This window comes from Lethenteron reissneri, chromosome 3 (genome assembly GCF_015708825.2).
Source record: "Lethenteron reissneri isolate LAM-NWPU_2019-01 chromosome 3, ASM1570882v1, whole genome shotgun sequence".
Taxonomy (NCBI): Eukaryota; Metazoa; Chordata; class Hyperoartia; order Petromyzontiformes; family Petromyzontidae; genus Lethenteron; species Lethenteron reissneri.
The window spans coordinates 6646924-6672231 of NC_083781.1; the positions used below are offsets into that span (position 1 = coordinate 6646924).

Below are 25308 nucleotides of genomic sequence, written 5' to 3' on the forward strand. Positions count from 1 at the left end.
AAAGGTATACGCACACACTGAACCTTAAACAGGGACACGTACCCACGCACACTGGCCACTAACATACCCCACACAAACTTGCCCCTCGTAAATGCACACGTATCACACACTGCGCCCACCCATAGGTCGTACAAAGACATCGACTTAACAGAGTTGTGGGGCAAGTGCTGTTTGCGAGCATCTATGAAAGCCGGCATGATACACGAGTTGGTTGGTGGCCAGCACCACCCCCAACCGCCTTTGTCTCCTCAGTGGCGACGTTTACACACCAGCTACTCATTTGAGGCTGAGCCAACCTAAGGGTTGATGTGCAAGGAGACAGACAGACGATTGAGAGGAGGGGTGGCCCTGGGTACATGACTGAAGGATGTATCTACAAGTGAAATTCTGCAATTTCGTGTGTGGGTTGCTTCAATTTTTCGTCAAGTGTATAAGCCAATACCCTAAAAAGGCCACGAGAAAAAAAAAATCCTGGCTGAAGGGCATAAAAATAATAGCGGCAGAAAGTTGTTCCACTCATTACGAGGAGAATAATAATGGCAATACGTTTATGGGCTCCCGATTTCATTTAATTCGCCGCAGATGACGTTTAATTAGTCCTAATTATCTGTGCAACGTATCACGTTCTGATGGCTTGCTCCATGGTGCATCGCTTTCAAGTGCTCTCGCCGACAAAAAAGTGCTCCGAAGCAGCCAGAAAAGACGAAACGCATCGAGACGAACTAATGACAAAACCCGAGAAAAAAAAACGATAAATACGTAAACATAATTCTAATCAAATGCTCAAATAAAACAAAAAAACTACTGAAAACAACCCCCACAGCGAACAAGGGTGGGGGGCAACAAATAAAACGGATCAATAAACCACGATGTACATTAATTTATTATTTAAAAAAATCTACTTTATAAGCAGACAATACAAATGTGTGCGCGTGGAGGGGGCATGAAGGAGCTGTCTGCAGTGGGTTAGTGCACTGCACTACGAAGCCAGAGACATGAATTCGGTTCCCTGTCGTGGACTAACGTCAGTGGCACTCTCACATGTGAACGTGTCCCGGTCCCTCCGGCGCCCAAATTGACCAGCGTGATGAAGTACGGTCAAACAAACCCACCAGGGCCGACGATGCATGGCGGTGCCTTTGCCCAGCGGTGGATTGGCAAAGGGCTGTGAACCGTTTAGTTTTTGTTGCCAGGAAACAAGGGGAAAACCTACTCCCGTATATTTTTTTGGAAAAATAATTCCTACGAATAACTAATCACCTATTAATTTGAAATTACGCAGAGGACCGATCGTACGGATTGCGCTAATCACCGTTGAACAAATACACCTCGGCGGCGGTTCTAATGTCGGGGCTCGGTGGGGGGGGGGGGGGGGGTTTGGCGTACGTGGCCAATAAGGCAAAGAAAAAAAAAGGTTACAATCCCCCCCCCCCCCCCCCGTGGGCTACATGAAGGGGGAGCCATCGCAGCGAGCAAAGGAAAGGAGGAACAGTGGATGAGCCCCCACAGATCACAGGCGGCTGTACGGCGCTTTCTGTGTTAACACAGGGCACCTTATACTTCTAAGCCACCCCAGTGGGTTCAATGCGAGGCATGAGATGACTAAGATAAAACGGCAGGAACGGCAGCAGCAAAAAAAACATAAAGAAGAGGGGGGGGGGAATACCCCCGAAATGGCGAGCCAGAGGCACTTTTTGAACCGCGGGGCCTTTGAATAAAAATTAGTTCTGACACCAGATTAAGGTGGTTTTGTTGTCATCCCCCGCCTCTCAACCCCCCCCTCCCCCTTCTCAAAACTCACAACAAGACCCACTCGGAGCATCTTTTCGGGCTTGTGAATTATTCCCTTTAATAAAAGTGATTTGTAGGGAGAGAGGCTTACATCGGTGGACTAATCTTTAACTCGGCACGATCCGCAACTACTTCTGATAGGGGAAACTCAGCTGGTTGCTGTTTTGATGGTTCTAAGAGAGACTTCAAACTATATTAATTTTCTTCTATTTCCAAGGCTGTTGGGACCTCCGACTGGTTTGGGTATATCACGCAAGATGAGAAGCATTCCTTTTCTCTTTTCCACAACTCTCTCCCGCCTGTTCACCCTCCACCTTGAAATTAAACTTCCCCCATTAATTACAGTAACATTAACCCAAGCAGTGCTGCTCGTAGGGCAAGTGGCGGGCGGGCAGATGTTGCTGCATTGCGACGGTCTGCTTTACAATGGGAAAGCTTTATTCCCCAAAAACCACAAGCGTGTTTACCGTTTCAGTCCGCAGTTGCTTCCGAGGCTCAAGTGCTAAGAAATAATATAATAATAAATTAAACGATGCCACATCGTAATAAATGCAGAATCGAATATTTGTGATCTAGACGAAAAATTGAAAAACTGGGCCCGACTTACGGGCGTGATTGTGAGTGCAGCTCTTAGCAGGTTAAGGCGAGGAAATCAAGTTGTGGCCAGCAAGTGTGCAAACAGCGAGACTTGTCTCAACATTCGCACCCAACATTAAAGGAATAAAAGGGACATGAGATAGAGCCAGTGGCCATTCCAGTACTCAGACGAGCAAGACATCTGTGAAATAAAAAGCCTCGGAACAGAATAATTTTTTTTTTTTTAAAGAGTGTGCCACACAACTTCATAAGCGGCCAGCAAACTGAAAGCAGTAATGATTGGGTTTTTCTTGGTCTTTTCAAAGACGGAATGAAACGTCAAAAATGTCCTTCAGAATATTTTTTTTTCTTCTTCTAAACTTCTGCCCATCACTTCCCTTCTCTCGGGCTTCTCTAAACGTAAGTTGCTCCGGCTACAAACGCAATACGCAAAGTGTGCGCTGTAACATAAAGCCAAAGCCAGTGAGCCCCCCCTCCCCTCCACCCCATCAGCTGGAGAACTTCAACAACTCTAGATTTGAAGCTTTCGTGACTGCAAGGATTCATACTCTTAGTTCTTTCGGTAAAGTCACGTAGGTAGAAAATTAAATTAAACAAAATAAAATAATCAAATCACGACGTTTCGGAGGCAACACAAGTCTCCGTCATCAGGTGGGACCGTCACAGCCAGATTTGCTGCATCAAGTGAGGCAGGGATTCCAAGATGCAAGCTCTTAAATACAAGTTAAGGGGGAGGAGAAGGAGGGGGGGGAGCTTATCAGAATGTGGTAGCCAATGAATAAAACGTATCGGGAGGGGGGGGTAATTAACGCTCCTCCTGAGAAGAATATACTATTATTTAAAAACACACCAACTCTAAACTAAATCGGGCTCATCTGTAAAAAACGTTACTTACAGAACTGATGAAGGGTGGTCAACGGAGAGGAAATTAGGCCCCCGCGTGGGCCCACCACGGGATGGGGGGCAGGGGGGCCCTGAGTCTACGGGAAGGATTGCCGCCGTTTAAGTTGGAGGGATGGCCCGCCGGGGCTATCTGCCCCGAGAGCTTCAAGACACCTCGGGCGCGCGCACGCCTATCAGCTCAGCGCAGACTGTGGCCGAGCTGCTCCATTCATTTTCTCCTCCCAAATTCACTTCCCAATCCCTTCCCTTCATCCTGCACCGACCTCCCGAAGACGGGGCTATTTCCCAAAAAAAACGAGCGGAGCTCTTTTAACCGCCCCACCACGAGCCTGGCTTCTCCCCCGGACCACTGCACCCCTCCCCTCCCACCCCGAACCAGCCGCACCAGCTGCCACCACGCCATCTAGTTTTAACAGCGATCAAGCATTTTAAAAACTGTTCTTTCTCACAACTTTTAAGACATCGATAGATTTTTTTTTTCTCAGATACGAGTTGACAACTTCAGATGGTCGGTAACATTGAGTCTATGCAACCCCCCCCCCACAACCCGGCATTTCACGTCGGCAGCCTGGTCAGAAAGGTAAATCTCAACAGGACATCAAGCCGGAGAGTCGGGAGCACGCAAAATATTAAGAGTCATCGAAAATGCAGCTGCGGAGAGCGTAAAGCTGCGACGAGGCTCCCCACACGATACAAAGGATCCCTCGATAACCGCACCGGACCGCTGTCGCAGTGGCGCACAAGGGCAGCCGGGCCCACGTGAAGGCGGTGAGGGGAGTTGTTGTGCTGAGCATCTCACTGGAGGATTTTCATCGAGTTAGACTCATTCACCTTGAATGCTGGCACGCAGCCGATTTTGTTTAATCGAGATTGGAAATGGGGCCCGGGCGTTTTATGCCCGCTCACGTGGACACCGTTAGTTGGAGGGATTATGAAGGGTGGGAGGGGGAGGTAAACGGCTCATTTGTTTATTTATACATTCATATTATTATTAACCACAACGATATCAAAGGAAAGCAAAAAAATAGATTACTAATGTGCAGTTAGTACAATTAAGGCCATTTTAATCTTCAACCATGAAGCTCGTGTGGACTATTGGAGGAACACTGCCACAGTGTGCAATGCTGTTGTCCACACAAACGAGGCAACATGAAACAAGACGGCAAGTGAAGGTGTGTTGGGGACACATGGACGTCTCGGTGTGCAAACATTTTCAAGCCAAGAAGGTGAGGAACACAGAGATTGACACGCTCTCAACACTGAACCTACTGGCACGGTTTCAATTACCACTGGCGCTGGGGTATTTCTTTTGTGGGGAATTAAAGTGACCCTTCTTGGTTCTTTCGGTAAAGTCACGTAGAATGGAAATAATAAAATAATAAAAAATTAAACAGTCACGAAAGCTTTAAATCGAAATTTAAAGTGACCCTGTGAAACTATTGGCAAGAGTATCACTGGTGTACCACTGTCATAGCGTAACATCTCAAGATGTGTGTGTGTGCGTCTATTAATTGGGAAAATGCATCCGTCTTGACAAGGCACGAAACAACTCACGAACATCGTGGACTTGACGCAGTGTCACAATTCAAGGTCACGATTCAATTCCGGAATGGATTTTATTTTCACTTTAACATTCTGGTGAACGAAGCTCCGCTCCAGTGTCTGCAGGGGTTCACATTAACCCATTACAAACATCACATACCGCAAAGGTAATTCAAAGTATTGAAAGCACAAATTGATTCTAACCATTTCGATTTAAAGCTTTTGTGACTGCAGGGATTCATCTTCTTGGTTCTTTCGGTAAAGTCACGTAGAAGGGAAATAATAAAATAATAAAAATAAAACATTGTATTATGTTTAATAATAAAATAAAAACATATTTTATTACGTTTTATTTTATTCTTTTATTATTTCCCTTCTACGTGACTTTACCGAAAGAACCAAGAAGATGATTCTAACCAATCTATTGATAGTCACAAGCCTAGACTTTAGTAGTCCTTATGAAATTTGACTTTTGCCCGTGGACCTAACGCAAAAAGACATTTGACTTTTAAGCTGCCAAAAAAAAAAGACGAACTGTTGATGAGTGACATCACTTACCCTCTAATACACTTTGAAGTCAACGTTATTCAAAAGTAACACATTGCTCTTTCTCAAACCCTCCTTCAGATCATAATACTGACGTCCTTTATCCGTGGAATCCACCGAGGAAGCGTGACTTTTTCAGGAGAGCGTCGCAATGTGCATTTCAGCCAGCCGCTTTTCACCGAGTGTTTTACAAGTTTTGGAAACAACCAATTTTGCGTAATACGCACAACCAAGACCGAGCTGCAGCCCACTATGCTCACCGCACTAAAACAACTGCCATCGCCAGGCAATTATCCTTCGATGAACACACGATGACCGTGGCCCAAAAACACCTGGAGTGCACCCGATTCCAACAGATCTCCACTTCAGCTAAGCAGAGGTTTGAGCCTGGACAGCGCGTAGACGGGCGACCACCACGCATTAAACGGGTGCTGTAGGCCGCTGCGGGTGCTACGTTGTGGGCAATGGAGGGCGGCGCAGAAAAACCCGCGTCCTAGTTCCTTGCCTTCAATGAGATGATCACGGTTGGCTACGTGCGGCGTGCGGACGAAGATCAACAAACATACATTCAATAGCCAACGTCTTGCCCGCGTGTCGTTTGCACACGCTCCTTGTCAGTGCTTCTGTAACCACATTGAGTGATGCCAGGAACAAACGCACACTTGCCACATTACAGCCCACAAAGGGCACCCGGCAGTTAGAAAGTGCACACTTCAAGGTCATGCTCAGCTAGATGTTGGCCGCGTCGAGTTTATCCGACTCGACATTTTTTCTCCAACGCCACCACATGCCGCTGCTGGGTTTTCATTATTTACCACCCGTGAACTTTTCCGACGCAAAACAATGCCATGAGCATGAAAAAATAAGAATAGGTGTTTACGCTTGCTAGCAATAAAACAGTTGTGTTAAGATGCTCAAACACCAAATAGAAACCTTTTGCAAGGAATCAAGTCTGCATTAACCACACAGAGTACTTGTGGTGAACATGCAAACAAACATGCTCTGATAATGTATGCATTGTCTTTTAAACTTATTGGTCTACACCATTATTTATGGTGGTTATCTTATTTTTTAATACTTTGATACTGGCAAAAAAAGTCCCATTTTAATGTCATCAGCAGTCAAAATAACTCAAAAGCCAAGGTCGCAGTGCGATGCTCAATTTTAGCAGTGTCAATTCCACATTCATACGGCACGGGCTTACCATAGAAGACCCAGATCAATTGTGACATTTTTTTGCAACCATTACAAACACCTGCAATAAACAGAGCGCACCTCCTTCAACGCCAATGCAGCGTGAACAATGAGACAATAGTACCAGAAATAGCTACAAAATAAACTACTCAAAACAATCGTTCGTGTTGAAAATCACCGAAATATTTGTTTTGTTATTTATATTTTCCATCATGACACGAATGATTATTTTTGGTGATGCATTACGGCTACGTCATTTTGCCTTGAACTAGGAGCCCATAGCGTGAAGATAGGGTCCTGTCCGCAGCTGTACCATCGGCAGTTGACAAGCAAGCATTGATCCAAGCAAGCCCGACTTTGCATGTCAAAACCGGTACCAGAGTTTTCTCGTCTTTAAATCATTGCCGCTAACATTATGCTCTTCTAAACGGCCATGCGGCTAATGGGTTGTGTAAGCAATACTTTTATTTGTCATGTGCAGATATGGATACGTCTGCTTATTTATCCTGTCACACGTTAAACAGGTCCATAGGATGTTGAGGAGTGGCGCTGCAGGTCTGGCATTGGGCTACTCACAGGGAAGTGTGGTAGGGCCACCCGTCCATTCGCCCGGATGCTCCGGTGCATCTCCCTCCGCTGCTGCTTCTTGAAGCGGTACGGAGGAATCCCATCTCTGCGCGCGCACACGAAGGATCAGGGCAACATTTTAACAGCGCGTCACACTTGTCCCACTCACTCACTACCACGCACTCACACATCCACTCGTGCACATAAAGACAAAGATCCCCCGTACAGCCTGTAATAGCCTGTTGGGGCAAGCACCGTTAGCGGTCATCTATGAAGAGGCCTGGACAGCACACAAGAGCGTAGATGGGCAACACCACGCCTGGCCGCCTCGGTTTTCCCAGTGGCGATGTTTACACACCGCACCAGGTACTAATTTGAGGCCGCGTCGACCTAGGGGAGGCCCAGCACCGGTTCAGTTAATCGTCACTGGTGTTGGCCGAGAGCGGGAATCGAAATCAGGTCGCCGCACGCACACACACACACGCGTGCGTGCGCACAAAGGCAAAGATCCCCCCCAACGTAGCCTTCACAGACGGTTTGGGGCAAGTGCTGTTAGCGTGCGCGCGCACACACACAGGGCGAGCACACACGCTAGCCATTGAGTGAAGGCGACATTTCGGCTAAAACCGGTTCTTAATGCTCGCTGGGCGCGACTCGGCGAGGTCGGGGAGATCAGAGGGAAGTTCGCGCAGCAAAACAAAAAGGACCTCAGCCGCCGAGCGCGCGCACGCCTTGGCGCGTTCAATGCCATTGCGCAACGAGTCACGCACGACGACGCAAGAGCAGCCCTCGCGTCACCGCTCGCAGCCCGGCGTGAGCTTCACTCAACGGCAGCCGGCTTCAAAATAAAAAAAAATCAATTCCTGGCCGCAAAGTTCAAAAGCAATAAATGCATAAATCAAAGTGAGCAGTCAGAGCTGTTCACGTTGCTTAAACGGGTGTCGGGCGATTCTTATTTAGATTTATGGCCCCTGGTCCAGAGGTGAAACTTCCACATTCTGTGGGCAGGGTCTGGTCACTCCAAAGGACGCGCGCCACCTGACTTCTCAAGGCGTGGTCACCAAGTAATGTCCATCTCAGGGCTTTAAAGCTGTCAAGAGAGAAAAAAAAAGAACACCAACCTGTGAATATCTACAAAAGAGCTCAAACGTATCGGCCTTACGAATGTGATTATCAATAAAGTTTCTTCACTTCTATTTTTTTTTTGAGCCAGCACTCCACACAAACAGCACGCGCCGTGCGATGATATCCTGTCTGCCTTGCTCAGAAATCCAGTGAATTGGTGGCACCGGAACATTGTGGAGGGCTACTTCCAGCATCCTCAAAGGAGCTCATTCATTTGCTCCGTGTGACTCAATCCCACACACCTAGGAACAGGAATTTTTTCATACGTGCATTTTTTCCCCCCCCGAAACCGGTTTTAAAGTTTGACTTATCGCGTGTACACAAAGCCTGTGCGGTGGGCTGCGTCTGGCAAGGAGGCGCTAAAGTCTGATCCTCTCCTGTTCCAATGCCCTACCCTGAAACACGCCCCCACAACCAACACACACACCCCTGATTTATTTTCCAGAACAGTACAAATAAATAACATAGGTATGCGCCATCCTCCCGGACGTTACACTGCAGCCCACGTTATTGTTCCGTGTTCACAGATTTCACAACGCCCTCTCGGCAAAAAGTCGTCGGCTCTCCTGCGCTTTCCCGTATGGTCCGAATAGACTCAATCGTCCACGAATATAAAATAAAATGAGCACAACGCTAAAAGAAAATTTACGAGCCATGCTATTTTTACTTGACCAGGGAAGGACAACCGAGCGAAATAGCTCCTTCTCAGAAGCGACCTGGCCGCAAGTGATAACTCAAGTGGCTTACCACGTGGACATTTCTAGCAGCCACAAATACTGTTAGGTGCATGTTTCTAAAATGTGGAGGGGAAAAACGGGAGGACCCGAAGAAAAATCCACACTACCAAGGAGGGGAGAACATGCAAACACTAAATATACAGCAGGCGTCAAGGGTCGGGATTGAACCCACGACCTCCTGTATACTAGGCGAGGTAGTTAACAACTCGCCACTCTCTCCCTGTAAATGGCACAGACTCCACGTGAGGTTTTGCCCAGGAAGCAGTTTTAGTTCAATTTAACACGTAGTTCAGCTGCGCGGCAGAAAGGTTCCCAAAGCGAGCGAGTGTGGGGGAATACCCTTTATATATGTGTCAAACAAAAATCTTGGGCAACTTTAACGCGTGCCGATGTTCCAACTGGCACTCACATCTTCATCGCTCGGCTTAAAATATCGCTGCCCCGTCGCACACTTTTCCCACCGCTTTACTTTTAAACCGGCGCTCGGGACACACGAAACGATCCACTTTCGCCATCACCAGAGCGGGTTAGAGATTTAAAACAATCTCGCCACGGCAAGCGTCGCTCGCTCCACAGCCGTTTCACGGGAGGAGACGATGTGGTAAATGAAGGTCACACGGCAGCTTCAAGCGAGGCAAAATAACGCGATCCGCCCAAAACGACAGCGACGAGGCAACACGCAGCAATCCCGGGCTCTGCACCTCTCGCTCTCTTCTCTGGAAAGACGACGTCAACCGTAAAATGCACAATTCGATATTCCTTTCACGCGGCAGTCTTTATCCCCTCTTTGTAGTATTTACACTCAAGGACAATATTTCAATTCGGGTATCGATTTGTCTTTCATCTCTCTCTCTCTCTCTCACACCGCACATTTATTTATTTGTTCTCCCTGAACACCCCCGCCTCTTCTCCCCACCCCGCATTTTGAGACTCGTGCTAGCTCCGAAGACAAAGATCCCCCGTACAGCCCTAAAAGACTGTTGGGGCAAGTGCTGTGAAGCGAGCACCTATGAAGGCCAGCACAGCCCACGAGGGGGTTGGTGGCCAGCACCACGCCCGACCGCCTTTGTCTGCCCAGTGGTGATGTTTACACACCGCACCAGGTACTCATTTGAGGCCGAGTCGACCTAGCAGGAGGAAGCCCAGGACCGGTTAAGATAATCGTCACTGGTGTTGGCCGTGAGCGGGAATTGAACTCGGGTCGCCGGCTTAGTAATGCAGCGCGCTAACCGCCGCTCCACACGCAGTCACTCACCATCTGCTACGGTCCCCACTTCCCCCATGCCCCTTCTCACACCAGGGAGATGACTGCACCTGCTTTATCCGTCATCTCATTCGCAGCCACCCGCCGACCCACTGCGAACGCTCTCCACTGCTCTCACGGTCATTAACTCCCCGCGCGCAATGACCGCACCGCGGTTGCCAGGCCGGGTCCACTCAATCCGGCCCACCGGTGACGTTCTTAAGCCTCATCGCCCCTGGGCTAGCTGTAACGAAGCTGGCATGGCACTGGCGTCAAAGTTTCTTTCCATGTTACCCGGTCTGGCCCAGAAAAAACAAGATCGCAGACCTGGGCCCCCAGGATGGATTATCGACCCAAGCCGGACACGCTTAAGAACAACGGCGACTCCGGAACCATTTGAGAGGTCACGAGGTCAACATGCAAACTGACACGTGCAGGCCGGCGTCACTCGCTCGGTTCAACGTCCCCATCCGTATTGGTGTAAAAAAAAAAACGTGGAAGATTGTAAAAAGACACAAACAAGTTCAACTTACTCTAACCCCTACCACAATATTAAACTATGTAAAAAGTATTTTTTTTATTTGGGTCAATCCGTGACTTCGATGGCTGTGGACTTTACGACCATGGAGATTGGGGAGCCGACAAAGCCTAAGGGTTCGAGGAACATGGGGGGACATGAACCCATGCATTGGAGCTGTACCTGGGTCGGTTCTGGACCAGTCCTGGGCCAAAGTGGCCATGGAAACCAAGGGCAAGCCTGCCACCCTCGTGGACTTTTTACCAACGACCCATTTTGCCGTAACCTTCTACGTGTAAATTTGGAGACAACAAAAAAACACTGCTCCGAGTGTGATGGCCAATAAAACATGTTGGCGAAGTCAAATCCAGAGCAGCGAGGGTTTCTCTATTTAATACACAACCGCGACTGGGATACGTTGATCTGGGAGGATGACTGTTCGATAGATCAGCTGTTACTCGACCTTGCCAAAAAAGCGAATCGTGTTGACTGATTCTCTGTGCGTGCAATTGCCAAGCGCCGCCAAACACTTGCGTGCGACAACGCAACGCTCGTAATTAATTCGGGGGGGGGCTTGCCTTGCGTGCCACTTTGAGTGAAAGATGTCGCCCTGGGTGTGGATGTTGTGAGAAGAGCCTGTACACACCCACCAAACACGACGATTGAGTCATTAAATAAAGACTGGCTGCTGAACTCAGGAGTGATCGGTAAACAAGGTTCAACCCGGTTCAACGTATCCTGTCCGGCCGTCACATATCTATCCACCGTGACCAAATTAACTGCCGATGGTGTAGCCGTCAATTTCGATACATTTGATAAATACGACCTTTCCACACACAGCAATGTATTCTTAATCTCCCGAAGAGCACTGGTTGACTACGTACGGTGCGAAAGAAGTTCAATATATATACATACATACAATCCCACGTGCGTCTGCTTACTTCCAAAGCAGTGAAAGCATTTTCGCATGTTTACCGTAGTTTGCGCTTATTTTCGTCCAGTAACCTATGCAACAGTAATTTACTGTTCAAGTTCACACGTCTGACCTTTTGACACATTAGCCGTGTATATAGCTCGATCCTGACCGAGCCGGATATGCGACGTTGTACCGTACCGCGGAAAATCATCAAATATCGTTTCACTTTCTGTATGGTTTATGTAACAAGCAACGCAACAAAACGCAATGGTTTTAAAGCAATTTGCTCCCAGTTACCAACGCCATTTAGATGTGAGTGCTGCAGTACTTGCATCCTCGACAGATGAAGCACTTGTGTTGCGTTTTAAGATCCCCGTGACTTGTGGGTGAGAGAAAAGGGAGGCTTATTAAAACGTAGCCTTGAGTGGTCGGCAAAGTAACTCAGAAGACGAGAGTAGAACCCTGCAAAACAATACTTGTAACCGGCCAATTAAAATGACGTTATATTTCCCCCGAAGGTGTTACATTGAAATCAACCGGTTGCAAAGCATTAACGATGTACATCATTACTACTACTAACAGTCTTGGTTTTCAGGGCAGTAAAAAGAGTGAACGTGTGTATTTTAAGAAGACAGTGGATAGAAGCAGTCCACCAGGACGCCTTAATTTAGGGCCAAGCAGACCTTGGGGAGGCCCAGAATAAGTTCATAAAAGGCACTTGGCCACCGATTTTATCCGTGTTCATTAATCTTATCGACATGCATTGCATTTGTTACGTAGTCCATGTACCAGCACTCCACACCACAAAGATCCCCCATATAGTCTCGAACACTGTTGGGACAGGCGTTATTAGCGAACTCAAAGGGGTGGTGCTGCCTTGCAACGTGCCTGACCTCAATTAAGGCTCAGTGGACCTAGGGGAGGCCCAAAACCGATTCAGATATTTGTTGGCCATGAGGGCGAATCGAACTCGGGTTTCTGGGTTCGTAGCGCAGTGTGCAAACCACTACGCGATCGAACCGCACACCCAAACACACACGCACAAATACACACACTCACACATACATACATACACACGGACAGCACACAAAAGGTACATTGCTTGAACGTCAAACGTGCAAAACACAAGCTGACAACACGGCATTGGAATGTACCCAGTTTCCACGACGACTTAAATTTGAATACAATATTAAATGTTTTTTTTACGCAACTAGCCCCATTGAATTGCCAAGGAACGCTCTTCGTAAGCAACGCTGTTCAAGGTGCATAACATTCCGAGAGACCCGAGCAAAAGGAACAACGGGCTCGCACCCACAGACAGGGGATGAGTCGACCGCACGAATACGAGGCCTTCATCCAGCAGTGGATTTCTAGAAAAGTGGCCGCGTGCGTGTGCGTGCACATGCGCGCGGGCCGCAGAGCGTGCACCACGCGGGTTCGTGGGTAGCCGACGCCTGCAAAGCACGCTTTTGCTGCGCTTGACGCACGTTCGCGCTCGCACCTCGGCTCCTGCAACTTTCACGTGCTCATCGATTCACGTATATCGGGATTTCCGCGCGAGCGGCCGGCGCGGTTTGAATTACTGACGGGGATTTTGCTGCCGCTTGCGAGGCAGCCCACGCTTTCGCTGGCACATGTACGGTGCAAAAAAAAAAGCAATTTCTTCGTATAATTATAATATATATACGCCACTTAATTGCTCTTCATTTTGATGTAGGATAAAAACAAACGTGCTCCAAGCAGCAGCGGGGACAAATGTCAGTGTCTCCCCTCACCCCCGCACTGACCTTAAGGCTCAGACGAGCAACGGATGGTGCTCCTTTGCAACGGGGGTCACTGGTAAAAAATGCCACATTCATACGGCTGAGATATTAAGTCTTAAGGATAATCATTGGCTCATCTTCAATGAAGATGGGTTGCCGAAACAAGCAAGGAGACAATTTGACTTCATTTAACTGAGGATAGTACACGCACACACGTGTACAAAGGCGAAGATGTCCCATGTGCTGGAGCCAGTGTTGTTAGGGAGTGTCTCGTAAGGCAGGCACCAGCACACCAAGCGGCGGTGTGGCCAACCCTGTGTCCTCCTCTTCCGCATTCCATTCCCACTGCTGATCTTCACACATTGTACTAAGTACTCATTTGAGACTAAGTCACCATCCAGGAGACACTACATAAGTTTTAAACAGTAAATATCACTTGTGCTAATGTGCACTACAGGGCCGGTGACTCAACTCTCGTCTCAAGGTTCGACGACAACGCTCGCACAGTATGAACACAAGATTCACGAGGCACAGAATGCAAGGTACAAGACAGGAGACACCTGCCACGATCAATACACAAAAAGTGAAAACACAAAGACACAGAGCACTGACACACGGCGCAGAATGCACAGTAGACAGGAGACACGAGACATGATCACCAGCGCCAGCGGCTGCAAGGAGGCCCCACCCATAGAGAATACAGCCCGGCATGCACAGCGCTACCCACCCATGTGCTCCCTTGGGGTCCTGCAATGCCCCCACATCAAATGCAGCCCAGTCACAATGCGCTACGCTTTGAAGTCGTCTGCCCGGCCTGACTCCCCAGCGTCAAGAGCTGAGCCCACGGGCTGCAAGAGATGAAAGCGGAAAATATGCGTGTGTCCGCGTGTGTGCTTGCTTGTGCTCGTACGTACGACTGTGTCTGTGTGTGTGCGTGCGTTGTGTGTTCTGTGGGTGCGCGCGTTATAGACTGCATCCCCCCCCCCACCCCCGCATCTAACCCGCTCGCAATAACCGTGCTTTGCAAAAGAATCCCATGGCGAACTGTTAATCGGGGAGGTTATGAAATTAAATAAAGAACGGCGTGCGTGCGTGCTGTTTGCATGTGCACACGAGCGTGCGCAGTTGCGTGTGTGTTTGGCGTCTGTTGGAGGCGAATGCCTCTTCACATCCAGAATGACTGCAGTGTAAAACGAATGCCGAGTTGAGCGTTGCATTTTGAAAAGTAAACGATATTCCCTTATTGATGCATTACTCGAGGTTTTATTTACAAATGTGAGTTAATTAGAGCTAGGGAACAAACGCACACAATCGCAGTGCACGCATTCACACACATACACAGCTGCGATAAGCACTTTAACTCCCTTTAAAGTTGAACCCATGAAGAACAAAGTAAAATTTGAAATAATTTATTTTCCTTAGTATGAGTGCTTATTTTTAATTTCAAAATTGCTGTGTACACAACTCCATAAATAAAGGAAAGTGATGGGTGATAAGGAAGACAATTAGGTTGTAAATGATGGCCGCCGATGATTATTATAATGATGTCAATTACGATGATAAGAGGCCATACCAAGATAGATACCCTCACTCGTGGCCCTCACACGTTTAATGTTCGAAACTAAAATAACCGAACCGATTTGCGCTCGACAACCAGGACATGTGCCACGGCGCGTCCACCGTGGCAGAAAATCGACTTCTTAATAAACTCCCAATCTTGTATGGCCCAACCAAGCATCAGAGCGTGAATATTTAATGAAACAATCAAACTGCCTGCTCACTCACAAATATTGAAACGGTACTCGTAATCAACAAAGGCCCTAAAAAAAGCCTGTGATGAAAACGGCACGTTCCCGCGGCAGGGACCAGTCTTCCCTAAACTACAAGCAGCTTCAAGTCCACCGTGAGAGAGGACGCTGTGCCGATGCTTGACTGAACAGGGAGACACACTTTTGACGTTTTGAGCACTACGAAAGGATCAGTTCGCCAAGATTCACGAGTGGGGAAGGTGGGCTTTTTTTTTCATTTTGTTTTTGCGTAATCATGCTTGCCGGCCACTTTGTTCTACGTTGCTACGGATCAATGGGCACGTGGGTGCCCACACACCTGACCACTTCATAACACAGCCGGCCGACACATCCAAAGCCAACGTGTGTCGCCATGCTCAGGTGAACACTGGACAGTGGCCATCTGTGCTGGGGGTCCCGACACCGTCGACGCAAATTTCATTTTGCTGACAGTACCGAGTAAAGCCCTAAACATTTGTATTCACCGGCGATTCAATGAGTCCTGAGGTTAATGGTAATCATTTGATTAAAGATCGATACATTTTACACCACGGTGATGCGTGTATTGCGAGCATGACAGTCAAAGATTAATCAACTGGCCTTTTGCCCGTCCAAGGACGGGTGCATTGCAGTAAATCTGAAACGTGCAAGCGAAAAGCAGACCCCGACGTGATATTTATTGCATCAATTCGCGTGCAATTTGTAAGGGCGCGGTGACACAGACCGATTTCATTTTAAGGTTATATAATCCCTTGTTCATCATGACGTCCTTTTTACTTTGATGTCTCAACAGCGTTACGGAGACCACGTGACGTGAGTGTTCTGCCTTTGTGGTGAGGGTTATCAGTTGACGCCGAGGAGGGGGGAGGAAGCGCCTCGGCCCCCCATATGGAGTGACATCACCTGTTAATTATTATTGAGGGGGGCTGTTCGATGTGGAGTGATGTAACCTGTTCATGATTATTAATGAGAGGGGAGGGTGCTACATGTGGAGTGACGTAATCTGTTCATGATTATTAATGAGGGGTGGGGGGGTGTCCATTTGGGGGATGTCACCTGCTCATGAATATTAATTAGGGGGGCTGGTCGATGTGGAGTGACGTCACGAGACATTCCTGGGTGATTATAGTCGGTATGCGCAATGAGGTTTCCTTGTGTCCAGCCACTTCTCGGCGGTAAGGATGACGATGGTACTAATCATGGACAATGATGGCAATGATGATTGACAATGAATGGGTGAGGATGACAATGATGATGGTGGTGGCAGCCATAACTATGGTGAATTTTTACTCAGAAACCCACAAACGGAAATCCTGCTGCCACACCATCTGAGCTACATCCTGCCTTAGTAATACTTTTTTTTTAATAGATGGGCTGCATATGCTGGCACATATTCATGATCCTTGAAGACGAGCCAGCACAGCTCTGCCAATAAAATAATAAGGTTTTTTTCCCTCTATTCTTCAAAAAAATATATATCTTATTATTATTTTGCTGCCGACAGAGACACAATAAGCCAGCGAGCGCACACTTCAATGTTTTCCAGCCACACACCATGGGCAAGGTCCCCACGTGGCTGGTGTCGCTTCAGGTGGCATTGTGGAGATGGGTCATGGTGGTGGCGGCTGGGCAGAGAAGACGCCACGATAAATAAACAAGCTGGTAGAAGAAGTCCGATTGACGGACAGAGAGGGTGTTGTTTTTCTTCACATCAAATAAAGTAGTAAAATAGAACTGCAAAAGCATGGGTGACCAGAAGCCTCGTTATATTTCGTTTTATTACCGCACTTTGTCCGCCAGGCAGCGTCACACCTTTCATTGTGACTGGCATGACCATTTTCGGTCATGGTTTTTTTGACCTAGGCCAAAGGCCATAGATTTTACATCGCTTATCCTCAGTACTATAAGGCCACCGGGTCCTTCCAGTCAACATTAACCCCGACCCGACTCTGTAAAGGTTATTGACGTTTCCTCATGCGTCATTATTATTATCGGCCATGACAACTCCACTGCTGGATGGAGACCTCCCCCCAAACATCTCTCATGGTCTTTCAGTGCAAACGATCCATCTTGGACCTGAACATGAACTGATTTTATCACTCCATCTCCGCGGAGAAAATACACTTTAAAGCACGTTCCCTCCGTTGGTTGCCACCAAGTCAATGGTCTCGAACACAGCCAATCGTCCTTTCCAGGGACGTGCCCTGCCCCGACTTATTTTTCTTAACAGTCAATAGAATGCCTCGAACTCGCGTGTCCCTCTTCCCGTCTCTCGGTGCAATTCCACGCATGCCCGTGCCTCTCCGGCTCATTCACGCGCCGTTCAGCTTTATGCCCAATTGCTTTGCCCACATCGATGTTTTTGATATACGTCACAGCGGGTTATGTGCACCGATTAAAGCCAGCCACGGTATACGACTTGAAAATAAGATATTCTTTCACGATTCAATGCACGAAAATCGATTCCAATCAATTGATCAATGTGTCAACATGTCCCTTTGTTATCTGGCCATACTAATCATCCGCACTTGATACCTATAAGCATGTGAATTAACTGCTATAGTGCGGTTGTGTTCATGCAATATTATCCATGTAAAAATAAATGAAACGTATAAACACGTGTGACCGCAAAATTGGACGATGAAAAACATTACAGCGGGATGCTCTCTTTGCAATATGTAAACACTTTCTTTCAAAGACTTTCCAAAATGCTATGCCACACGACACCAGGCACTGGCATGGACAACACGTGCACACCCCATGCCCACCAATGCACATGAAGACAAAGACCCCACGTGTAGCCCTAACAAACTTTTGGGATAAGTGCCGTTGGCGAGCTCGTGGCGAACAAACGCACGGAGACCGACTACCACAAGATGAAGCCACATAAACAAAAACAAGAGGACGAATTCCCAGAGACACATACGCGGACTTACTCCGACGCTCATGCTCACAAAGACCAATACACACAAAAAAATACGTACACACGCACACACAAACTCAAGAAGCACTCACAAGGTCAGACACAGACAGAAAGGCAGACAAACTCACAAGGGCACACAGCTACTCGCATAACTCACGACACACATACACGCGTACTCGCTCTCTCTCAAAAAGACAAACACATGCACACACAAGCCAAGGGACCCACACGCACCGGCGGCGCTGTCCCACGCATACACGCACACATTGGCGAGCCCTTAAAATGCAGCCAATGTTTGCCAAGCCGTATAAGGGGCAACCACGCGGTACATCTGCTCAAACAGGAAATGGGGGAAGGCAACATCAAAGAGGCAAATCCAGGAAGCGTTCAGACTTCTGTAGCTACCTCTGTTTGTGAGCCAAGCAGTTTCCCCCCCCCCACCACCACCACCAATGTCTCTCTCTCTCTCTCTCGCCCCTCTCGGTCTCTTTAACGTTTTTTTTTCTCTCTCTCTTTTTAAACCGAGAGACATCCCACTCACAAACCGTGAGCGTGCATGCATTCGCGCTCACATGGTGTAACCTTAGTGCTGTTTTTTTTTGTTATTCCCAAAGGGGGGCGGCCGTGGGGGGGGGGGAGATGGCTAGGGGGCTGCAAGGAGCCAAAAAGGGGGTACGTTGCTTTGCTCGAGTATTTTTTTTGTCACATGGCGCACAGGGGGGGGGGGGGGGGGGGGAGCTGTATTTTAACAGAGGCCAAAAAAAATCGTCGCGAGTTGGCGCGTTTTAAAGAGGGCTGGCGGCCGACAGCGATCTATGTCAGTACAAAACAGCCACTCAGCTTGGCTTGGGGCAACCGGAAAAAAAAAGAGAAATCTACGGGGGGGGGGGGGGGGGGCTACCGCTTGTGACTTTTGGTGGTCCGAAATAGTGGACCACTTTGAAGCGTCGTCTATGACAACGTGAGAGTCTATTGCGACGTTATTGCTCAAAGGGATGAGTGGACTCGACGCACGGTCTGGCTGCGAGCCGACACAAAAAGGGGCAAATGTGAGGCGATCCCACACACTGCATCACAGCACCTCCGATGAGCATGGTTGGCTACGTACAGTGCGAAAGAAGTTCAACGTATGATAATTGGTTCTTTACCCTTCTATCTGGCAACAAAACTGACACCTTTTTGCAAGGAGTCATGTTTGCATAGACCGCAATACCTGCAGTCATAATACAAACAAAAGAACATAACTCTGATAATGTGCACTGTCCTTGAAGTTGATTGGTCCACACCCGAGACAGCTTTCCTTCGAGCCTAGTCTCATATGGGTTGGACCAGATGACGCCAAAAGGCGCACGCCTTTTGGCGTCATCAGAGTTATGTTCTTTTGTTTGTATTATGACTGCAGGTATTGCGGTCTATGCAAACATGACTCCTTGCAAAAAGGTGTCAGTTTTGTTGCCAGATAGAAGGGTAAAGAACCAATTATCATATTTTTACTGGCAAATGAGGTCCCCATAGTGTAAGTTCAACGTACATACGGTCCAATAGCAGACGAGTTGACGAGAGATGCACAAGCACGTGTCCGTCCATAGACACACACCAAGGTGTACGCATTTCACGGGGACAAATCAGTGTGAAGGAAATTCCACATTCATATGGCAGGATTCAAGTCTCCATAGTGGGCAATGACTGGTCTCATCACAGTGCAGGCTCACCCAGTGGTACACATTGCATCGTGTACCACTGGGTGAGGATCTACATCCATGCACGAACATGAATGAAATTAATCTCCGGGATGCAAAGTACGGATTCACGTTCATTAATTTTGATTATTCTAACACTAAAAGGCACAGGGACTCAAAAAGTAAACAAAGCACGACTCTTGCCAATTTTTCAACAGTGTCTCCCAGTCTGAAAACAGGCTTCTGACTGGGCCCCTAATACTGGTAGGAGCCTCCTGGTTACACCAGCCCACAGGGGATTATTGTGTCCGTCGTGCAGGGAGGGGCTGGGTGGAGAGGGAGGGGCTGGGTGGGGAGGGGCTAGTCACCCCGTGGTGCCCTTATAAAACTCAACGTTTAACATACTCACGCCGGCTTGTGCCCGCCCTCACAGTCGGGCATATTTGAGGAATACACCACGCCGCCGTTGACCCTGGCCATTGACTGAACAACCCAACGTTCCTACCAGCTCCCTCTGCAGGAATGTGTTCCCAAAGATGCTACTTTCGCTACAACTTTGTAAAGAAACTAAAAAGTCAAGAGCGATGGCAATCTGCCACAACGCACCGCTATTGCGGCAATTACCGCGCGCTGGGCATAATGCGGTAACGTACCGGCACTGCATTGGAATTTGAACTCTGTGTCCTTTTAAAAAACAATCGGCAAGTTTGGGCTCGCTACCGTGCCCTTTCCCTGCCTTTTGCATTGCACACCAGCGCAAATCCAATTCACCGCGGCTGTAAAAATCACGCTGATCCACCCTCTTCCCTACGCGTTCAAAACAATATCTTCTTCAATCGACAGAAAGGCCCGGTTGCGTAAAAGCAAAAAATACCAACAGATGCTATTCGCTGCCGAAACTAATTTCAAGTACGTAACAACATCAAAGACTCTCTTTTTACGACAAACATCACACAACCAAACGAAATAAAATAAAAAATCAGCACTATAAGAAAGAGAACACGATAACCGATACAAATTATTCAACATGTGAAACAAGAGGCTCCCTCTATTTTGTTTTTGCAGCCGCGGCGCACACAAATCACGATTTTGCCAATTTGCGAGGACAAGATAAAATCTGACAAACATTTCCTGAAAAAAAAACAAAGCGACTGGGTGGTCTGGTGGTGTGGGATGCTGCCTGATAAGAAGGAAACCTTCTCTCCGCCTCCTTCGGGAACTACAATCGAGAAGTGGCGTTCACTTTTGACGACACGCAAAGCACGCACACGACCGTGACCACTTTGACTGGACATCATCCACAGCTGTTCAACGTCGTTAAATCGGTGTCACCTCCTCTCGTAAGCCACCTTCTGAACATATGCGGTGTCTGTTTTGCCACGAACGCCACAAAGAAATCTGGGTTTCTTTTTCGTAAGAAATCTGTTCAGCGGTAGCAAATTCCAACACCGCAACCCACCGGTAACTCCTCGCACCTCCGATTAGCACGGTTGGCTACGTATGGTGCGAGAGAAGTGCAACATAATACAGACGTACACCTCCAGAATGATGTATCCAAGCCAACACTAACATGTCTTGATATAATGCAATAAGAAGCGAATTGATGCTCCAGTCCCAACTTGCAATACAAATGTGCTTTCTTCATCTGCCGCCTCTGTTGTCGCTATATCTCACCATCGCTGTTTCCTGATCGGTCTATGGTCAGTGCACTTGTGTAGACTATCATTCCTGCCATCTGTCGACCTAAATACCCCTTCTCCATATCGCACTGCGAATTGTTTCCTTGTCAACCTCAAAAAACTTAGCCTCATCCTTCAATGCACGAGCTGCTGAACTCTGGAACTCATCACCTCTCCCTCCTGTCTTTTCACCTGTTCGCAACTTGCAGTCTTTTTCAACTCTCCCAATAACCAAATCATACTTAACCATCTGTGGGATCTGTGCTTCTGACGATGGCCGAGTTCACAATAGGTCAACTTTCAGCTTTGAAAAGGTCGCACTAAAGTTAAGCGTCCCGAGAGCACCGAACGTTATGAAAGCAAAAGGCAAAATGGACGCGCTCTTGCGCCGCACAACAAAATCTTTACAACAAAGCAAACCCGAGGCTCGCGACTAAAACACGAACCCCCTGGCGAAAACAACGCGAGCCGCAACTTTGGCCGATTTTACACTTTTCACGCGCATTTTACCACTCAAAAGCTATCGCCGCTGCCCAAAGCACCACATTGCTTTAGGCCGCTGTGTGCGACGTTCCATCGTGGCATCATGCACACACGAGCGCGGGGCCCCTTTGGCCACAATGGTTGGCGCTACGAGGCTGCTGCTGCTGCCGCTGTTTACATTCTTCTCTCGGCGAGGAGAGGCCCTCTGTGTATAGCGGCCCTTCACCCAGCTGCCTGTGACCTCTGGCTGTCGTTCTCCCCGCCCGCAACCCTTCACAACAAAGCCCGCTACGTCCAAACTTTTACCACCTTAATAGTTGTGCTCACCGACTTCACTTGCGCCACTTTGGAGTTTGATTTTTCGTTATTAAGGAGTCCCATATGTGACGTATATCTCGTTCTCTCCTTCGCCAAGGCGTTTATTCCGCGTGTCTCATCTCCCGTTGGTTTCTGGATCTTTTTGCCGGTTGCTCTGCGGGTCTCTCATCCCTCGTGTGTTTTTTTTTTACTGGTGACAGTGCAATGGGGCCACAGCAGCAGGAAAGCTAAACAAATGTGGAGTCAAAAGTATGACGGCTTTACCAGCTATTTTGTATGTTACATGGCTTGGTGAGCTTCTAGTTTTGGATGAAACCTCGACTAAAATGCTTTAAGGAGAGAGAAAAAAGGCAAATTTACAACGTAGCTCCCACTACAAAATCAGCCAAGTTTAAAAGTTTTTTTTATAGATCCTCAGGCCAAAACAACTGGCTTTACATCAAAGTATTGGCCACAACTTCAAATTTTCTTTTTTGAATGCAAGCAAAAGTTTATTTTTTTCCCTCAACACCATGTGAATTCTCATCAACTTGGGCCAACTAAAACAAATAAATAAATATGTGCTTAGACAGTGGGAGGGAGTTGGGGGGGGGGTCAAAATAAACAGTTCATATTTTAACTGGGCAATGGCCTCCAATGCTCTGCACCGGCACGGCTTAACATTAGGCCGTGCCCTTTGAGTCAAAGAAAATAAAAAGGCTCTGCCGAGCACTTATTATTTCTTTCGCGTTTTAAGTAAGAGAACCTGGCAGCATTCAACGTGTTTTCTACCCCAGCTCCGTCACAGTTACCAGCGCAACACGTCTGCCCGAGATCAAATGGGCCCCAACGGCAGCCTCCAAAACCTCAAAAGCGAGTCGATTTGCTAAGTTTTTTCTTACCGTTTCGGGCCGCAAAAACGTCGGGGATCTGCGGAAAATCTGAAGGCGGCGGAAGTGCCGTTTGCGCCGCCTTCTGAGCGGCGAGTGAAAGCGGACCGGTTTGAAGACAGCGGGCCCCCGGGTTTTACAGATCAGTGTGATACCTAACGTCGCCCATGAACCCCCACACACTCTCATCCAAATCCCACGCGCTTACGGCTCCGGTAAAAGCGTCCAACAGCCGGCTGTATCGCAGAAAACAGAAGACGAGACTGCACAATACACTCTGAAGACACGGGGCACACGCATCGCAAAATGCCGGGACCAAAAAAAAAAAGACTCGTCGCCTTATTTCGAAAGCCAAATTGGGTACAGTCTGTTTCCCACCTTCGCGTGTGACCACTGAACCGGGAGGGGGGGGGTGGCGGTAAATATAAAAGTGCGATGTTTGCACCCCCCACCCCCCTCACAGTCAAAGATTTGATACCTGTGCGCGTCTGGCAAAAATTGTATTTAGGGAATCCACAAAGTGCTTGTTGCCTGCCGTAGTGGAAATTTTTTTTATTTTGAGGAACGTGGCACCACGGTCAAAACCGCGGCGCTCAAAACGACCGGGAAAGCGAGTGCCGAAAACACAGGCCGTCTGCACATGTATCATCCATGATGAAATAATTTGAAGCTAATTAGAGAGTGGGTTCAAATATGTTGGCAAAGTATTCAATATATAATCTTCAAAAGGACGTAACTCAAGCACTGAGGGAGGCGGGAGCCAAGTGCCAATAAGCGTGCGTGCAATGTACACGCACACGCAACAGGGTTGCCCATATCAAAGTTTTCAACTTTAGACCCCACGAGTTTGACTCGAGCAAACTTTACCATTAAGACATTAGGCGACACATTTCCACCGTGCAATGCAAACGGCGCGTGGCATTTACGGTCGACACAACCGCTGCGTCGTTGACTCGGGCGGCCGCTCGTCGGTTCGAACCGTGAACGTCTGCAACGAGTGGCCAACGCACCACCACTCGGCCAGGTCACCATCCCAAGCTGGACACAAGTTACCACGTCAACCACGTCAGGGCTCTCTCCCCGTTGGTGTGCTCGGCGATGCTGGTGGCGCGGACGCGCGACAGGTGTCCCGTGGGTTCACTTACACGCTACTGTCGGTCATGGACATGCTGTCGTCCGTCATGGCGTCGCTCGATATGCTCTGCTCGCTGTCGTTGGCGCTTGTGGCCGGCGCGCAGGTGTGGCCGGCGTTCACGTGGTACGGCGGCACGGGCTTGGACTGCAAGGTCGGGCTGGGAAAGGACGAGGGGCGGGGGGTACAGGAAGCACGCAGAGACACGCACGAACAGGCACACAAACAAACATTTTAAGCAACAGTGTCCACTTTGTTGCGTGAAAAGTTGGGGTTAATGCATGTCAGTGAGCACCTTTTAAAGCCGGAAAGGTATAATATATGGTGGGTGTGACATGACCAGCACTATTTGCATGCCCAGCCAACTTTGTTTTTCCAATGTTGATAAGAGAGCACAAGACGACAGACGGGATATTTATTTCTGGCCCAGTCAACTTAGGAGAAGCACGAGCTAGATTTCTGCACCATTTTCCACTTGTAATACGTGTGGCCAGGCAGTCAACATGTACCCTTCAGAAAAGCACTGTGCATTCGTTATAACCAATACCAATACCCGCCATTCACCACTAAGTGACGGTTACGTCACCACGGTGCTTGTGCCAGGCCAGGTGCACATGCTTTAACACACATTAAAAATGCACACATTAAGACAGGTTTATGGAAGAAAAACATAGTAACGGATAGACAATATATTCGTATTCTTTGGGTCTTTCAGTAAAGCCACGTAGATACAACAAATAAATAAAAATGTCACGACGTTTCGATCGCACCACAAGCAATCGTCATCAGGTGAAAAATTTAGCGAGAGAGAGCTGCTGATAGAGAAAAGTCTAGGAAACAAAATTCCCCCCATAATGTTTTCTCTTCCAATACAATACACTTGTAAATTAAACCAAAGCTTGTGCATATGATGTGTTTAATTAGGGGGTGAAACGATGCTTCGATGAAGATTGATTATTACGCTCACGATGCCTGAAATTGCATTTGTGAGAATCAA

At 48.0% G+C, this 25308-nt stretch overlaps 1 protein-coding gene across 2 annotated transcripts in view; it reads right to left on the reverse strand.

Annotated features, from left to right (window-relative positions):
• Nucleotides 1–25308, reverse strand: part of LOC133345529 (axin-1-like) — a 65840-nt gene that overhangs the window by 26145 nt on the left and 14387 nt on the right. For both annotated transcript variants that reach the window (XM_061556369.1, XM_061556379.1), the window contains 2 exons: nucleotides 24325–24471; nucleotides 7150–7246 (listed from right to left, as the gene is read on the reverse strand). In XM_061556369.1, the coding sequence (XP_061412353.1) occupies nucleotides 7150–7246; nucleotides 24325–24471 (244 nt within the window). The remainder of the gene's footprint in view (nucleotides 1–7149; nucleotides 7247–24324; nucleotides 24472–25308) is intronic.